The sequence below is a fragment of the Limulus polyphemus genome, unplaced genomic scaffold (genome assembly GCF_000517525.1).
Source record: "Limulus polyphemus unplaced genomic scaffold, Limulus_polyphemus-2.1.2 Scaffold1397, whole genome shotgun sequence".
In the NCBI taxonomy this organism is placed as follows: Eukaryota; Metazoa; Arthropoda; class Merostomata; order Xiphosura; family Limulidae; genus Limulus; species Limulus polyphemus.
Window position 1 is genome coordinate 128947 of NW_013667007.1, and position 16574 is coordinate 145520.

At 34.0% G+C, this 16574-nt stretch overlaps 1 protein-coding gene across 3 annotated transcripts in view; it reads right to left on the reverse strand.

The window, feature by feature from the left end:
- The window catches only part of LOC106463402 (leucine-rich repeats and immunoglobulin-like domains protein 3), a 70973-nt gene that overhangs the window by 51187 nt on the left and 3212 nt on the right, over nucleotides 1-16574 (reverse strand). Inside the window, exons 1-2 of one of the 3 annotated variants that reach the window (XM_022390877.1) lie at nucleotides 9188-9555; nucleotides 7746-7858 (exon numbers count right to left, since the gene is read on the reverse strand). In XM_022390877.1, the coding sequence (XP_022246585.1) occupies nucleotides 7746-7780 (35 nt within the window). In that variant the 5' untranslated portion in view covers nucleotides 7781-7858; nucleotides 9188-9555. Of the gene's footprint in view, nucleotides 1-957; nucleotides 1437-7745; nucleotides 7859-9187; nucleotides 9556-16574 lie in introns of those variants that run through there. The other 2 variants (XM_022390878.1, XM_013923423.2) reach the window with 2 other exon arrangements.

Sequence of the window (16574 nt, forward strand, 5' to 3'; positions counted from 1 at the left end):
TGTGTATATATATATATATATATATATATATATACACACACACACACAACGTATACAGTGTACTGGTAAGTGTAACTTTCCACAAACTGTAAAACGTCCTTACAACAAATAATTAGTTTTACTGTGCTGATTAGAACTTTGTTACTACGTTGATACTCTACTACACACACATCTTAAAAGTTTTTTAAATGATATAGCTTATCATGAAATAACAAAAATCTTCATAATACTTAAAATTACATGAGCTAGTACCACTGGAAAAAACATTCAGTTTAGGAATCCGCAATATACTACACACAAAAATAAAACCCGTCCAACAATTGTCTTAATCTACGTTCAACTTGGATTAAATTACAGTTTTACTTAAAAGACTTACGTTACTACATTACAATAAAAACCATCTCTTACCCTGTCTTGTTTATTCTTGATTTTAAATAAAAACTAGGTGTTATATAAACTGATATGTCGAAAAAAATTGCATTAATTCTGGGCGAAAAGTCTCATCGGCACTATATATGGCGGATGTAGTGTGGTTAACATATATTCTCATTTGCTTTAAGTACGGTTCTAATAATTATTTTCCTGAATAAATTGATGATTAATGTCAAACGTTAAAACTTATACGCAAAACCTCAATCTTGGAACAAAAATTAAATTACTGTGTCAAGCAGTACCATTTTGCAGTATCACTATCACAGTATCAATAATTTATGATTTAGTAATTAGCCTCTTAGTCTAATGTTAGAAGGAAATTAAAATCAACATTACATGTCCAGATTTTTGTGCAAGCTTACAACTTCAGGTAGACTTAAAGTTTAAATACTTTAATATAATTTTATAAATCACTGATTACGAAACATTAGATTTAGATGTTCAGTGTCTGTGGATAAGGCTAGAGCCAGACGAGTCGTAGAGACTAGCGTTAGGCTAGGCGAAATTCAGTGATGTTAGACTTACAGATATTCCACCCAAACGGGTAAATCCTTTGGTATTTCAATAAGACCGCGTCTGCTACAGTCGACTAAGCTTCCCAAGCATGAACAACTGGAAGGACACAAGATATTCTCTGCTCCACAAATTCTTATGAGTAAAGTTAGGCTTAAAGTAGTCAGGAGGTTACACCAAACCGTGCGAGATACATACGAGAGCAACTCCGGTCTGTATACCGCCATGATGGTTAACACGAGAAACTACTAAGTTAATACTACTGCTACACCTCCGTACCTACTTCCCAGTTTTTCCGTATGACAACCTGCGCGCAACTTTCACCATTCTACATGACTTACATTCTTCACCATATGCTTAACTACGTCAGTTGAGCATAACTAAACTTCTAAACGCTAAATTTACTAATATGTACATCACTACATAAGTCTTCCTAGTTCTTTCTATTTACTGTAACTAAGTGTGCGACACTCACATTATATACGTCTACATGTTTGCTCTCAGTCATGCATTTTGATTGGTTCACGTGACCACTGCGCAGTGGGCTTTCAGGCCAAAGAAATTTGTTTCTAAGAGAGCACTCCGTCAAATTCTCGCACCTAGAATAGCGTAAACCACGAAAACAAGATTTTTTTTCTACAGTATACCGTATTTGTTGTTATTAGATAAACATTACGTGATATGGAGTATGATTTGTTCTACAGCACTCACATTTAAAGCTTTATACCAGAAAGTAATGAACCGAGTAGGTATAACTAGCTGCACAATTACTGTATATACTTCGTAACAAATAATGCTTAAGTTGCTGAAAGTATACGAAGAAAATTGTTATTCTATATCAATCGATATCAGTTGTAGTGGTGTACGAACGGCAGTGCACTATCTCTTTCAGTGAAGTATATATTTGTACGAACGGTTAGGTTGTTCTAAGCTTGCAAGTTATTTCAGTAATTCAGAATGATTATACGCTTGATACTTAAGAGCTTATTATATACAAAATATAGATAGATAGGTTTTTAAAAAATGCGAATCTTATACTACAGGCTCATGATCAGTGACAACTCGGAAAATTGATTAAAGCTGTACATATTATTCGAAGTTGATTTACAGTAGGAGTTTTGTTTTTAATAAATACCGAGACGTTAATTTCACAGAAACTTAGCTGCAGCGCAGGATACTACAGTCTCCCGAATTATATGATTAATATGTAAATGAGAAATCCAAATAAAAGGTTGACTGAAGAAGATTTATTATGCGAAGCGGCTGTCAGTAACAAAGCACAAAATGATAAATTCTAGGATGATAATTATTAACATATTGTGAAAGGGCACACAATAAATCGTAGCGATTGACAAATACGCTTTTTTATATATAACATATTAACTCCTTTTATAAACAATGCTGTGTTTGAGTGAGGATGCTGTAAACCTAAAGCTTTAACCACCACTAATACAAGAAAGAAAGTAATAAAAACAGTTTTCCTTTTAAGCATAACTATTTTTCATCTCTAAAAACAATTGTTACACTTACCACTTCCTTAGAATTTTCTTCTGGTTCCGGTTATGGTGTATTGTTTCATTTCATTTACTAATTTATATTAGCTGAAAATGTTTCTTCGCATAACTACGTCATTCCAAGCTTTCGGTCTACAGTAGTATTCGTCACAGATATATTTAATACAAATATTGCGCGTAATTAAAGTAATGCGTTCGATGTATTTTTGTTAGTAACCTTGGTAGTTGTTTGTCTTTAGTAAAATAAAACATGGAGAGTAAATATATCAACACCTGAGACGGAGGTGTTCGACTTATGATGAAAAGAGACAGAAGATTTAAAGATGTGAGAAATATAATAACTAAATCTCGTCTGGATAATACATATAAAATTACATTTTAACTCTTTAAAAACAAAAAAAAAAAAGCAATCAAAATATCTATTAGACATCGCACAAAGTTTGGCCCATCTTTCGGTGGACAGAGCCCACATAGCCCACTGTGTAGCTTTGCCCTAAACAATAAAAACAAAAAGTTTGACTCAACGGTTGGTTCTACCTATGTGCAACTATATAACAAAATAAAATAACCTTACAGTTTTACAGTTAATTGAAAAAGAAGAAAAAAGAGCAGTTATAATATCTCTAAGAACTTAATTAGCTGTACTCATATAAGCTTTCAGACATCTTGAATAGCTGTGATACCTCTAGTGTTGAATAGCCTCATCACAAAAACTGCCCTTACAAAGTTTTTAAACTATTTGACTAATACTAGTTATTGTCGGCTCTATGATCAGATATAATTGTTTGGTACAACATAATAGCGTATAGTTAGTTACACCTAATTTAATCCAAACATTCCGTGGCACTGAATAAATTGATTTAGAATTATTTCTTATTATTACTTTGGATCTACATCTACGATAACTTGCCAAATTCATAATACTAGCGTTTCTTTCCTGTGCATGATGATCAAGCAAATTCCATTAAAAAACAATAAAGATATTTTATTGCCCATTACAGTCCTGGCCAAATCTGGAAGAACTATTCAAGATATACTCGGTTGTGATTAATGACAACATGAGTCATCATATGATGACACAGTTACCAGACACTGTTCTAATGTCCGTACAGAATATTCTCTATAATCACGAAACACCTAAAGAGAAGAATCATGAAATGGTAGGACGTATTTTGCTTCTGTTTTCTTTTAGATTTTAGCAGTTTCTGACTGGACGTTATTGAACATGTTTATGCACTTATCAAATATAAAATTTTCTATCAAACTCATTACGATTTATAAAGGCAAATACAACATCACATATTGAATATTAAAAGTGATCGGAGTTTATTAAATGTCAAATCATCAGTTAAACGACTGATACATTCTTAACCTTTTTGTCTCTCTAGGAAACGCCATATCTTGTTAGTAAAAAAAAAAAAAAACTGGTACAATTTTGAATAACGGAAAAATAACAGTATTATTAATAATTATGGAAACGCAGAGTTGCACAATATACAAAAGTCATAAATATTGAGTAACTGCAACTAAGTGTTCAACTCATCATCAGTACAATACATTGTTAAAGAAAATACAAACATGTACAATGCACTAGTATTTTGTATTTCTCTGTTCTGGGTTTGTACGCAGTCGTTATGCGCGACCTGGGAGGGTCAGGTTGTCAGCCGACCCATTTCACCCTCCATGACTATTATTAAGAAACTGTCAAATGCTATAGTTATTATTCGTGAAATCAGGTTTAAACGCGAATATTATGTATTCGACTGAGCTTTATCGGTATTTGGTCGTTGTGCGCGACCTCGGAGGGTCAGGTTCACTTCGGACCTCTTCCTTCCTCCTTTACTGTTGTTGATGAACTTCAAAATGCTATATGTTTATTCAAGAAATCACTGAACACTGGTGTAAAAGACTACATTGATTTTACTTCCCTAATTCAGGACCATGTCCATGAGTAGACTGCTATAACATTTCTCTTTATTTGGTTGTATATACTAGCAAACAGTTCCATAACAAAACGTCACTTTTCACTAGAAATAATTATCAGTTCGCGTATTTCACACACACACATATATATAATCTTTTAAATACACAAATTATACTTAATTCTAAGCGATATGTTAATGTATTTTATATTTGCTGCTGCTGCAGTGTTGGGATTTAAATCTTATAGACCTTGGAGGGTCAGGTGCTAGTAGGTAAACCTCTTCCTCCGTTAGGTCTTGACCACCAGGGAGGGTCAGGTCCTAAGTAGACTTCTTCCACCCTCCTAAACTGTTGTTGTTTGATGAAAACTATTTTCTGTTTTTTAGTTAGCTGGTTTGTCTTTTGTATTTGCTTCAAACAGTTTGTTTTGCTGAATTTCGAGACCTATCTGTGCTAGCCGCCCCTAATTTTGAAGTGGTAGCTGTGTTTCGGCTCAGTAAACTGCAGACGTAGCAGTTCTGTTCAGTTTTTTAACTGTGTTTCAGAGCTGGAGCAAGAAGATGTAGCCAGGTTCACCAAAGTACTCCGGAACCTGGAGCGAAAACTGCTCCAGTCTTTCCTATCCTTCCTGTAATTTTTGTGATATATTTTGTATAACTTGTATTAACAACATAACTATAAAGGTATACACACTAAGCATTAATACGTGTTTTCAGACTTATTTAATGTACTTTTACTGATATTTTAACGAGCAAGGAGAATATACAGTATAAATAATAAATATTTCACCAGTTGAAAAATCTGTTTATACAGTTAATCAATAAAAACAAAAATATCGTACAGGCTTTCATAAAATTTCACTTCTAGCGTATTAAACCTTATTGCATAGAAAATCCTTTTTAAATAAATGAGTTGTATGATTTTAATTACTACCTTAAGAATTAATGCTTATACAAATTTCATCATACTGTTTTCTTTGGCAGCTAACATAATACTAATTGACAACGCGAATACATTTTCTAAACGTAATGAACCAGATTTAATCTCCCAATAACATATGAAAGAAGGAACTATACCAAGCACAACAGCAAAAAACATGCTTGTATCCCTGTAATAATGTTAAACTTAAAAATTATATGAGAGTGATTCCACCAACGGGGTGTTTCAATGTCGGGGCTCATGTTTTCCGGCACACATCGCTTCAGTCTACATTAAATCTTCCGATGTACCACAACAACAATCTATAGCTCTGGAATAAAGTTCTCAATACTTGAAATGCAGGTTTTTCGTCAAATATTCTCCACAGTACTAACCACTTGTTTCTCGTGACACGTATGATGTAGGGGCACTACGCTTCTCATCCCCCAATAGTTGACTTTCATTTTGGAACCACTTTACCATCCATCCTTGGAAGGAGGTCCTCAGTTACACCCTGGTGTTATTCTGAATATGTAACTTCAGAATTTATACCACTTTCGATAACAATGAAGTCGATCATCTACAAAAGTGCCATGTTGTTAGAATCACACACACAAACAACAAAAAACGGTGAGATTAACAAACTAAAATAAAGAAAGAGGACACTCAGTCGCGCGAGCTTTACAAGTCCTCACGAAATGTTCACGCTTCAGCACAAAGGTCACGTAATGAAGAAACCTGGGATACCTCCCAAAACATTTCACTTTCATTTTCCTAAAATCATTCGTTTCGGATATGGAGCATTTCTCAACTCCCCGGGGGGTGTACTATCATTATAACTCAGGGCATTGACTTTTGCTCTGTCATTATCCTTTGACCTATTTTAATCTAAACCTACCCGGCTGGTGCCTATACGGGATTTAACCAAATCTGGTTAAATTAATCAAAGATTCTTTATACGCATCGAGAAACTTGTAGGAAACGCTTTGGCGTTTTTTTTTGTTTTTTTTTTCATAAACTGAATTAACGAACATGCAGGGCTAAAAACATTAACTGGAAACCATAACGTATTGCGTGGGCAGTTTATCTATTTTTTTACTATTACGTTGACGCTTTGTGACTAACTGGCTAATTGGTTACATATAGACTCTATTAAAAACAACCCATTAGGGAGATTTTCTGTGTTATGACATCCAAATCTCAAAAACATGTTGGCAAATATGTATTTTTTATTATTTATTTAAAACTAGGCTGTGTCAACACCTGATTGGACAACTAGATCCGCTCACGTATCACGTGACCAAAGAGACTAATATCACTACAATATTATGTAGCAATCTAGCAACTTTGATACAAGGTTTCGATAAGCACTTCTTATTTGTAATATACTCTTTCCAACATCTCACCAGTTCCAGTTTTTATATAACGGATAGCTACTGTTACATATATTATCGTTATTCGTGCATATTTCCATACAATAATCATTAGATTCCAGACACGTTCAACTTGTGTCAAAACAAACAAAAGACCAACTGGAATAGTGCAAATTTATGCTAATATCACAAGCTACTCATATATCAAATTATTTTCTACATTGTGGAAAAGATTTATATATTTCACAACACAAACTCAGACTTGTATGAACTATAAACACACATTTTCAGTCTTCTAAAAGATTTGTTTTGTTATCCCACGGTGCCGGCGTTGTTTTTAAAAGTTTAGAGAAACGACCGTTACCCTCCAGATAAATATAAACAAAATATATTTTTATTTCAACCAACGTTTCGCCTTTGCGGCTTCATCAGGGTTAATATACACAACGGTTTGATATTAGAATATTCGTTAAATGATAAAACTGCTTGTAACGTTCTATTTCTCGAGTCTGTCGTAACGCGCGTCTAACAGTGTATAAAATATTATTATTGTACTAACATTATAGTATAGTTATAATATTAACTATATAGCTAGCTATACAAACATATGACATATATTAATTAAATAAAATATAAAAACTAAAATAAAGAGAACCATAGTATGTTTTATGATTAACTGAAAACACAGAGACAGAAAATACAAGCTGCTAAGAAACGATAATAAGTGGAAAGGATACAAAGCTTACTAGCAGTGTTAAAAACAAACTGTAAGACTGTGTGATACTCCATAGCACACAACTGTTAAACTGAAAGTAATAGTGTTAAGTGTACTGGTATAATCAGAGCTGTATTATGCACTAGGCACAGTGCCTAGGGCTTACGAAAAGTATATTTCAAATCATTTAAGAAATTTAAATATTATAAAATTATAAAAAAATTAGCATATAAAATATAAAATAGAATTATATTTTATTTTAAAAGAAGAAAACGAAACAATAAAAGAAGGTTTTTCAAACATTAAACAAAATTGCTCACATACAATATATTAAAAATATATATTAAAAATGTTAACACTGAGCCTTGCTGTTTTCGTATCTCTTCTTCCATGGACCCTCTTTTCTTTCTTTTGGCATGCCCAGATTCATGTTTTCTTCAATAACCATCCGACATGTTTCAGCTATTTACCTGCAAGAAGAAGAATGGAATATGATATATATATATATAAGTAACTGAATGTTGGTTGAGGGTCCAATATCCTGAAGGTGCCTAGGGCCTACAAAGGCTTTAATCCGGCCCTGGGTATAATGTGTTGTTTTATGAATGGTGGTTTAATTACATGTACCACCCATTGTCTCTGTTCATTTTGGATTTTTTTTTTCGTTAATGAATATAGCATCCATATATTTTATTTCTTTAATTTTTTTTTTCAACTTGTGTTGTAGCCTTTCAAACACCAGAACTGTAAAGTTCTATTGTTTCAGCAAAGGTATTGTAGGAATAGCTTGAACACAAATTGGCTTGATCTAAAAATCAACCATTATATTTTCTTCAATGAGTTTTTCTTTATAATTGTAGAACATTTCACAGAAAAAAAGTAACATTTTTCATTTCGTACCGAGCTGATAGATCAACAAAAAATCATATACGTTCGTTTTCAAAACTAAAATAATGAATAACATCCAAAACGAATTTTATATATAAAGTATATGTTTTAAGGCTTCTGATAAGTTTGTTTTTCTACAACTACTTCTATATTCCTGATCTTCTTGTCCATATTTCACAAGGAATATATGAACGTAACCAACCAACCTTTGATACGTCATACTCGAATAGATTTACATATAATATTGTAAGCTAAACTAAGGAATCATCAACTAGCACAATATATGTTAATTATAGCTAAATATTGTTCTGTGATAGAATGTTGTATTGGACTGAACCGTTGAATTATTTATTGTATTGTGTTCTTCTGGAGTAACTGAATATTAACATTTAAAATGAATAAATAACATGGAACTTCGTGGTAAGGAAGAAAGTATTTTTCAAAGGAATTTTGTAATGTTTGCCATATATTACTCAACAAAAACACTTTCCATTGGCTCTTCACAAAACAAACTGTTATAAAGAAAAAAATCAGTTTTTGAATTGCAACAAATCAACAATCTACTCTTTGGGTTTCAGTCCAACTGATACTACATTCAAATCAGTTATATATATATAAGATAATGAGATCCTAAATGCTCATGCATTTCTACATAATTTTTATTTTAGATTAATTTAGGCCTAAATTCAAATGAATGAGCATGCCAAGTACCGTATGGGTTTGACTTTTCCATTTTAATGATTACAAAATTAAAAAAAAAATCATAAAATTTAACGCGAATAAATGACTTCGACTTTTTTATTGTTTTGAGCAAAAGTGACAATACCGAAAGGTGCTTTAGAATATCTAATACCTGTTTTATGATACCTATAAAAATAACTTAAGATTTGATAACAGATATATAACCCTACAAACAAATGCAGGTTTCCTTCTCTCTCTTGTAGGCCATATTTTGTTGCACCTGGGACAACACTGAAACGATAATGCAGGCTTCCTTCCCACTTGTAGCCAGATACTGTTGCACCTGGGACACACACTATACTGAAACGATCCGAATGAAACGTCAATTTTGTGAAAACTGTACTCTGAATGGCCAATGTTCTTTGTGTCGTGCCATTTAGTCGCTGAACACGGTTATGACCAAACTGCCCGCTTGTGGAGGTCACAGTAAAGGCATCAGTTTGGTAACTTGACCCACCTGAAGCTTTGTTTGAACGTCACAGCTGTGTCCCAAACGTCGAAAACAAACTCAACACTGAAAGAACCCTAGCTAAATAGACAGTATCTCTTTCAGACTATGGAAAGGAAACCACAAAAGCCTGTTAAACGATGGCAAGGTTACACGTGCAACAGTCATTAAGTCAACCACGTGTTCTTTTCATCGGACAGCTAGTCTTTAAACCTAATACCCTATAATCAAAATAAAGTATTAATACCACCTAGGTATCCGAATATGATATTAAATGTATTCTTTTATTATATTAGTGGCAGAGAAAAAAAACAAAATAATATTTGTGCTGCGCTGTGTGTTGAAAATTTTAACTATAAAGTGAAGTTATAGATATAATAAACAAAAAAAACATTAGCAATTGTAAAATTTTGATTTCTTAGTTAAATCATTTTAAGAATATTAGTCACTATACTCACAAACAATACTTAAATTTGTTTCATACCTTACTTTTATTCCAATAATAAAGGTGTATGTATAATTAATGATATATTAACATATAAAATTTTCTGGTTTATAACTGTGTGTTACTTAACGGCAGAAACACTTATCCAAAGAGATTTAATATGACATTAAAATATAATGTTTCTTTAAAAGAAAAAGAAATAATAAACAAGCTCAATTCTGCAGGACTAGGAAACAGCAAAGTCAGAAAGGTTAAACAGGAATATTTGACCATTTCTGGACATGATTCCCCTCTAATCCTTCAGAAATGTCGGAAGGAGGAAAAGTTGTCAAAGCGTGCTTTCAAGAATTACTGTTAATTATCTTTAATGGGATTAAAAACTGATGATTGAGCAGGCTAGAATATATGATTGAAGGCTTCATTTTGCATGGTAGGCCTGTTTTACACGAAGTTTCACTGATATTATTGCTCTGGTATTTAAGTAAAATTGAACAATACACCGTGTTACGACAGCAGAAGTCACGCGACGCAGGGAGCATGCGCGCTGGCGTTTCTAGAAAATCATGACTTATCGAGGAACCTCGCGAATGTCTGAGTGTTTGCCAGGCGCTCTCTTTTTTAGTACATAAAGTACGGAAAATAAAGCCAGCGATAGATAGATATGCAGATAGATTGAAGATATAGATCATTGAGTCAAGCGAACAGTAGGCACCGTAAGTAAAGTGTGTGTGAATCACTGTGAGTTATAGCGTGTGTTATAAAGGTTGTTAAGTTTAAAGTGACTGTGGAAATTCTGTGTATTACTAAAATTTGTATCAAGAAAGAATAAACAGTTTTAATTAAGAAAGGACTTGTATCGCCGAAGTTCCCCGGAAATTAACAAACGAGCAGATACGCAACAACCGATTAACCTGTTTATTAGGGCCTTCTATCTGATATCATGAACCTGTTTATTGGTGCTAAGTCGGCATTGCATAAGGTGCTGAAAAATGTCATTTTCGATCTGTTGGTCGAGGAGCATTGTTCATAATACTTTCACAATACTGCTAGAAGACTACGGTGGTAAAGGAGCTCGAATCGCAACCCGTGGGTAGCTGGATCGACACTCGTCGTCGAATATGATCGCCCTTTCAGCCGTGTGGGTTTATAATGTAATGTTCAATCCTACTCGTTGGTAAAACAGTAGCCCAAGAAGTGGCAGTGTGTGGTATTGACTAGTTGCCTTCCCTCTAGTTCATCGTTTCAAAATTAGAAACGGGTAACGCATATAGTCTACATCAAACAAACAAACTAGATGGTGAATGTTGTGTTTAAGTTTCGTCCCCAAGATACACAATTGGGTTGAGATTTTACGCCAAAGATCGTCATTCCCCTTTAATAAATTTTTGACTAATCGAGCAGGGCGGATTGTTGTCTTGAAAGATTCTCTGTCCATCAGGATGGAAGTGGGGTGGATATGACTGGCTGGCAGCAATATTCAGGTATATACTCTGTCACGGGAACATTACCCACATCCTTACTTCACCTACAGCAGTTTACACTGTCAGAACAAACTTGTTATTGCTATTCCACCGTTAGTACAAAAACTGGTAAAATGCGACATTTAATTCTTCCCGAAATTCATTGTCCAGGGTTTGCTCCCAGCACCATTTAACCTGTGAATTCCCATTTGCATCTGAAATGAGCAATTTTATGATTAATTATCGACTATCATTGGACAGTATTTATAAAGACCTTCGCATAGTATGGTTGAACTGACCATTCTTGAAGGAATCAGTTATGTCTGTTATACTTTACAACAGCGTCCAGTCATATTTTCTCTAAGTCAGTTTCCTGCCACTGTTGACCACAGTCGTTCCTAATAGTAGACATATTCCATTTTGATTTTCCTGCTTGATAGACTCCGATGACAGGATTCTTCGAACTGCTAGTAAAATTAATAGCCTTCGGCAAGTATGAGGACTTATAAAGCTAAAAATCATGTTTTGGTATTTGCGGTGGGCAGAGCACAGATAGCCCATTATGAGCCACCGGGAGTCAAGTTACTAGTAATAATGTGATTGGAAATACATTATGAAACATCATTATTAGCACATAATATTCATTGTACTAAGAATGCATGCAGGAAAAACAAAAGAACAATTAGATGGTTCAAAAATTCAGTGGATGAATTCACGAATGAAAGTCTAACTTCCGAAAACAAGTTAACATAATATCAGATGTTTTTCTGTGCATGGATAGATGTCTATCTACCATATATATCAACGCATATATCTAGCGGGATAGCCATAAACGTTCTAAAGCACAATTCTATTTATAGCAAAGTTATTAAGGCTATCTATCGCCGTCCTTAATTTTGCACTACTAATCAGAGGTAAGACAGGCAGTCAACCCTACTACCTACCATTCATGCTAAAGGACTATAACTGTCACTCTTATAACACACGCACAGCTTTAAATGTGGGGAGTAGTTTTGTGACATCGTACGGGTAGGCAGATACGAAATTCAGAACTTTAACACATAGCCAACCTGCGACTCTAAACAGATAACTAAGATGATGAAACACAAGATTAATTTGTTTTGTTTTTTCAGTGTAATATCTGTTGATAAGCTAGAACTGTCTCATGGTAAAATAGAGAAGAAATGTTTATTATCAATATCTTATGCACACAGAGAGCTTTAACTTTTAAGATATGTAAACAATATTCTTAAAAAATAACAACTTATTATGTGGAAGTCTAGAAGAGCCGGTTGTATATTTTACTATTTCTGAACTCGTATGTAGGGCAAAAACAAGCTTAACTTTAGTAAAATATCTTTCAAAATGAAAACGAAAATCAGGTAGCATCGAATTGGCTGCAGGTTAAACGTAGCGGGAGATCCGATCTTGGGGACTTAGTAACTTACATAGATTTCTTTCTCCTAATACAGAAAGAAGTAAACAAAATATAAAAGTAATTCTTGGATGATAATATATAACTACTAATACATAATTACTAATAAATAACTACTAATACATAATTATTAATATATATAACTACTAATACATAATTACTAATATATAACTACTCAGTAAAATCATATCCTTTCTGACGTCTGCCAGCCAGTTGTAAAGATTACACGTGGTTAGAATAACCTGTAGCTTTTCGCTCATTCATCAGCACGTTACCTAATTGTAGTATCACCGTTCAATCATAATACGTAAACTGTTGTAAAGCTGCTTATCTTTTGTTAAAGATTAGTAGACAACGTAATAAACACATCCTTCACAGAAGACTGTTTTGTGTATAAGCTCTTATCATTTGCAAGAATATAATCTGAACACACGGAAAAACTACTTTCAAAAGTTCACAAGAAAAACTTGTTTTGGTGTATTTCACAGAGTTAAAACATAGTTACATAAGTGTCCCTCAGAAAGCATAGTAACACATTGTAAAAATAAACTTGAATAACTGTCCCTCGCAGGGTGTATTAACACTAACACCGTGTAATAACATGCTTACATAAATGTTCCTAACAGTGCATACTAATACTATAAAACATACTTAAATAGATGTTTTTAAGGCGTACTAATACCGTGTTAAAAACATACTCGCATAAGTGTTTATAAAGCGCAATGGTTATGTGTAAAAAATAAATAACAAGTTACAGCGGTGTTTCTCAAAGTGAACTATTAGGCCTGTTGTTGTGTACTCTGGACAAAAATACATTACCATATGTGGAATTACTGTCTTGTAGTACACATAGTGCAAGATATGTGGCACAAAATTACTCTGTCTCGTGGTGTGCCACATATCTTGCACTATGTGTAAAATTACTCTGTCTCGTGGTGTGCCACATATCTTGCACTATGTGTAAAATACTCTGTCTCGTGGTGTGCCACATATCGTGCACTATGTGTAAAAGTACTCTGTCTCGTGGTGTGCCACATATCGTGCACTATGTGTAAAAGTACTCTGTCTCGTGGTGTGCCACATATCGTGCACTATGTGTAAAATTAGTCTGTCTCGTGGTGTGTCACATATCCTGCACTATGTGTCAAAGTACTCTGTCTCGTGGTGTGCCACATATCGTGCACTATGTGTAAGATTAGTCTGTCTCGTGGTGTGCCACATATCCTGCACTATGTGTGAAATTACTCTGTCTCGTGGTGTGCCGTTTTGTTGAGTCAGAGTAATTGTGGTTTGTTTAACATTCTGTATTATGCATACCTCTAACCCTAACGCTGCCCCAGTACTAGCGGATATAGGCGTATCTTGGAGCAAGTACTGAGAGGGGTGGGGGGGGGGGGGCAAGTTGAGTAATCACAATGCTCTCAAGTTAGAACTTAATATCTACAGGTGTGAGATGCCGCCCTTGGAAATTGTGAGCCAAAAGTGTTATTAAAAACATTGATTCTGCATATATGTAAAAATGGAAAATCTTAGGAGGGCAGAAACTAGTTTTGGAGGGGAACATATCCGCCTATGCTAGTGGATACTACTCACATACAGGAAGACTAAAACCAAAGCATCTTTTCTGCTAACTCTAGACGTTAATAGACAGCAATTATAAAAACCGAAACACCGTTTCGTTTTCTTTCAACAGGCAGTTCCAGTCCATTAACGTTCTCAAACCTACTGTGTCTATTCTGCCTAAAGTTCTATTGAAACAACAGGTTTAGACTTAAAGATATTGAAAGTTTTACAGCTAAAATGACTTAATGAAAATATCTTCAAATAGGGGCAGTGCATATATAGCATATGTTCATCTATAGAGCATAATCATGGTCATCAGAGTTAACGACGAAGAAAGTAGTTCCCTGGTCCTTGCGATTAATCCTATGAAGAAAGTAGTTCCCCGGTCCTTGCGATTAATCCTCACCATAAGAAAGCCAGAATTCGAACGCTTTCGAAAATTTAGCTGACTGTCAGAAAGATAAAGAAAAAGATTTGAAAGTTACCTAACCTCACTATGTAGGGAAGAGTTTAGATAAACAAAACCACGTTCATGATAATGAAAGAGAAATGTTTATATTAAACTAATTTTATCTTGTACGGAGTTTGTATATCTCTTATAGCTTGCTGTGAGTTATTACCACAATTGTCACTGTTTTTTCTCGCCAAAGAAATATTACCATTAAAAGGAATCTTACCACTTTTTGAGTGTTTTCAAAGTTAGGAAACAAACAACGTTCTCTTTATGGGGAGGGGGGTCAATAATATGAAGAACGTGTTGGTGTTAAGAGCTGTAATAAAATCAACGTACCCACCTGACAACAGAGTGTAAAGCCCAGCACCAGTCTACTAAAATATAAAGACATTTACTTTTATTGCTTGTACACCCTCCAATACTTCCCTTAAACGATAATTTTTGAATTTAATAACCACTTCAAATTGTGCTCTCAAAAAAGGATAACAAAATATTTTAAGAGCAGCGCGATCAAATCACCACACACACGCGCGTTCTGACCATTCTCAGTATGGGTTGAAGAGATAACATTTTCCAGAAGTTACCAGATGTGCATATATTCGATACGACACCATTATCCTTTCAAGACATATTTAGTAGAAGTAAATAAGATGGATAAAGCCATATTTAAGAAATTGGGTTATTTATTTCTTACCATTTTTATCCATATATACTTCCATAAGAATATTCACTCTTTACATATCTTTGAATAACATATTACGCTATCCTAAATAAACTAGAATCAAGCAATCAATTCTATTGTATTATAAAAACAATATCAAAGATGAATAACTTAAAAATACAATACTTTTACAGTAGACAAGTGCTGTTTTTTAATAATTATAACGTTTCGACCTGTCTAGTCATCATCTGGTAAAAGGCACAATCAAAAGGCAGTCGAATGCCAGAGAACGTTACAAACTGGTGATGTTGAGTACAATTTTGTAGGTGGCGTTAAATTGGTAAAATGGGGCGGATAAAATATTGATACAGACAAAGGAAGTTCCTGGATATTTATTTAGCTTTGACTTTGATAACTTTATCAGTATTGCTACAACCATTTTTCTTCTGTTGATGTCTGGTTCTCTTCGGATGATTTCGCAAGACGTTTTTGTTTCTTTGAGATGTTCGAGAACACGAGACTGTTCTTTAAGATGTGCCTTAAACTTATTGTCACTGAAAACAATGTCGAAATCGTCCGAAGATGTCCAGACATCAACAGAAGAAAAACAGTTGAAGCACTACCGATAAGATTACCGAAGTCAAAGCTAAATGAATATCTAGGAACCTCCTTTATCTGTATTAATATTTTATCCACTTCATTTCACTAATTTAATACCACCTACAAACTTATTTTCACAATCACGAGTCTGTAATTCAACCTGGTTTTAAGTTGATACTATGGGACAAAACGTAGCTATTATTAAAATCACAACTTTCCTACTCTACAAGTTGTTGTGACTGCAGTTTTGAATTAATTATTAAGTTCAGTAGCTTTTCTCACTAAAAATCAGAATGAAAGATGCTAACAATGATATCAGAGAAGTGCTGATAATTGTTACGAACAGTCAAAACTACTGACGGTATGCTGTCCAGTTATATTGTTGTGTAGCAGAGTTTTTCATTCTACAGTTTCACAGGGAAATATTAGCAACTAATAGGCTTAAAATCACGTAAACTCGAAATATTGTTACGACATCGAGGTCACGTGAC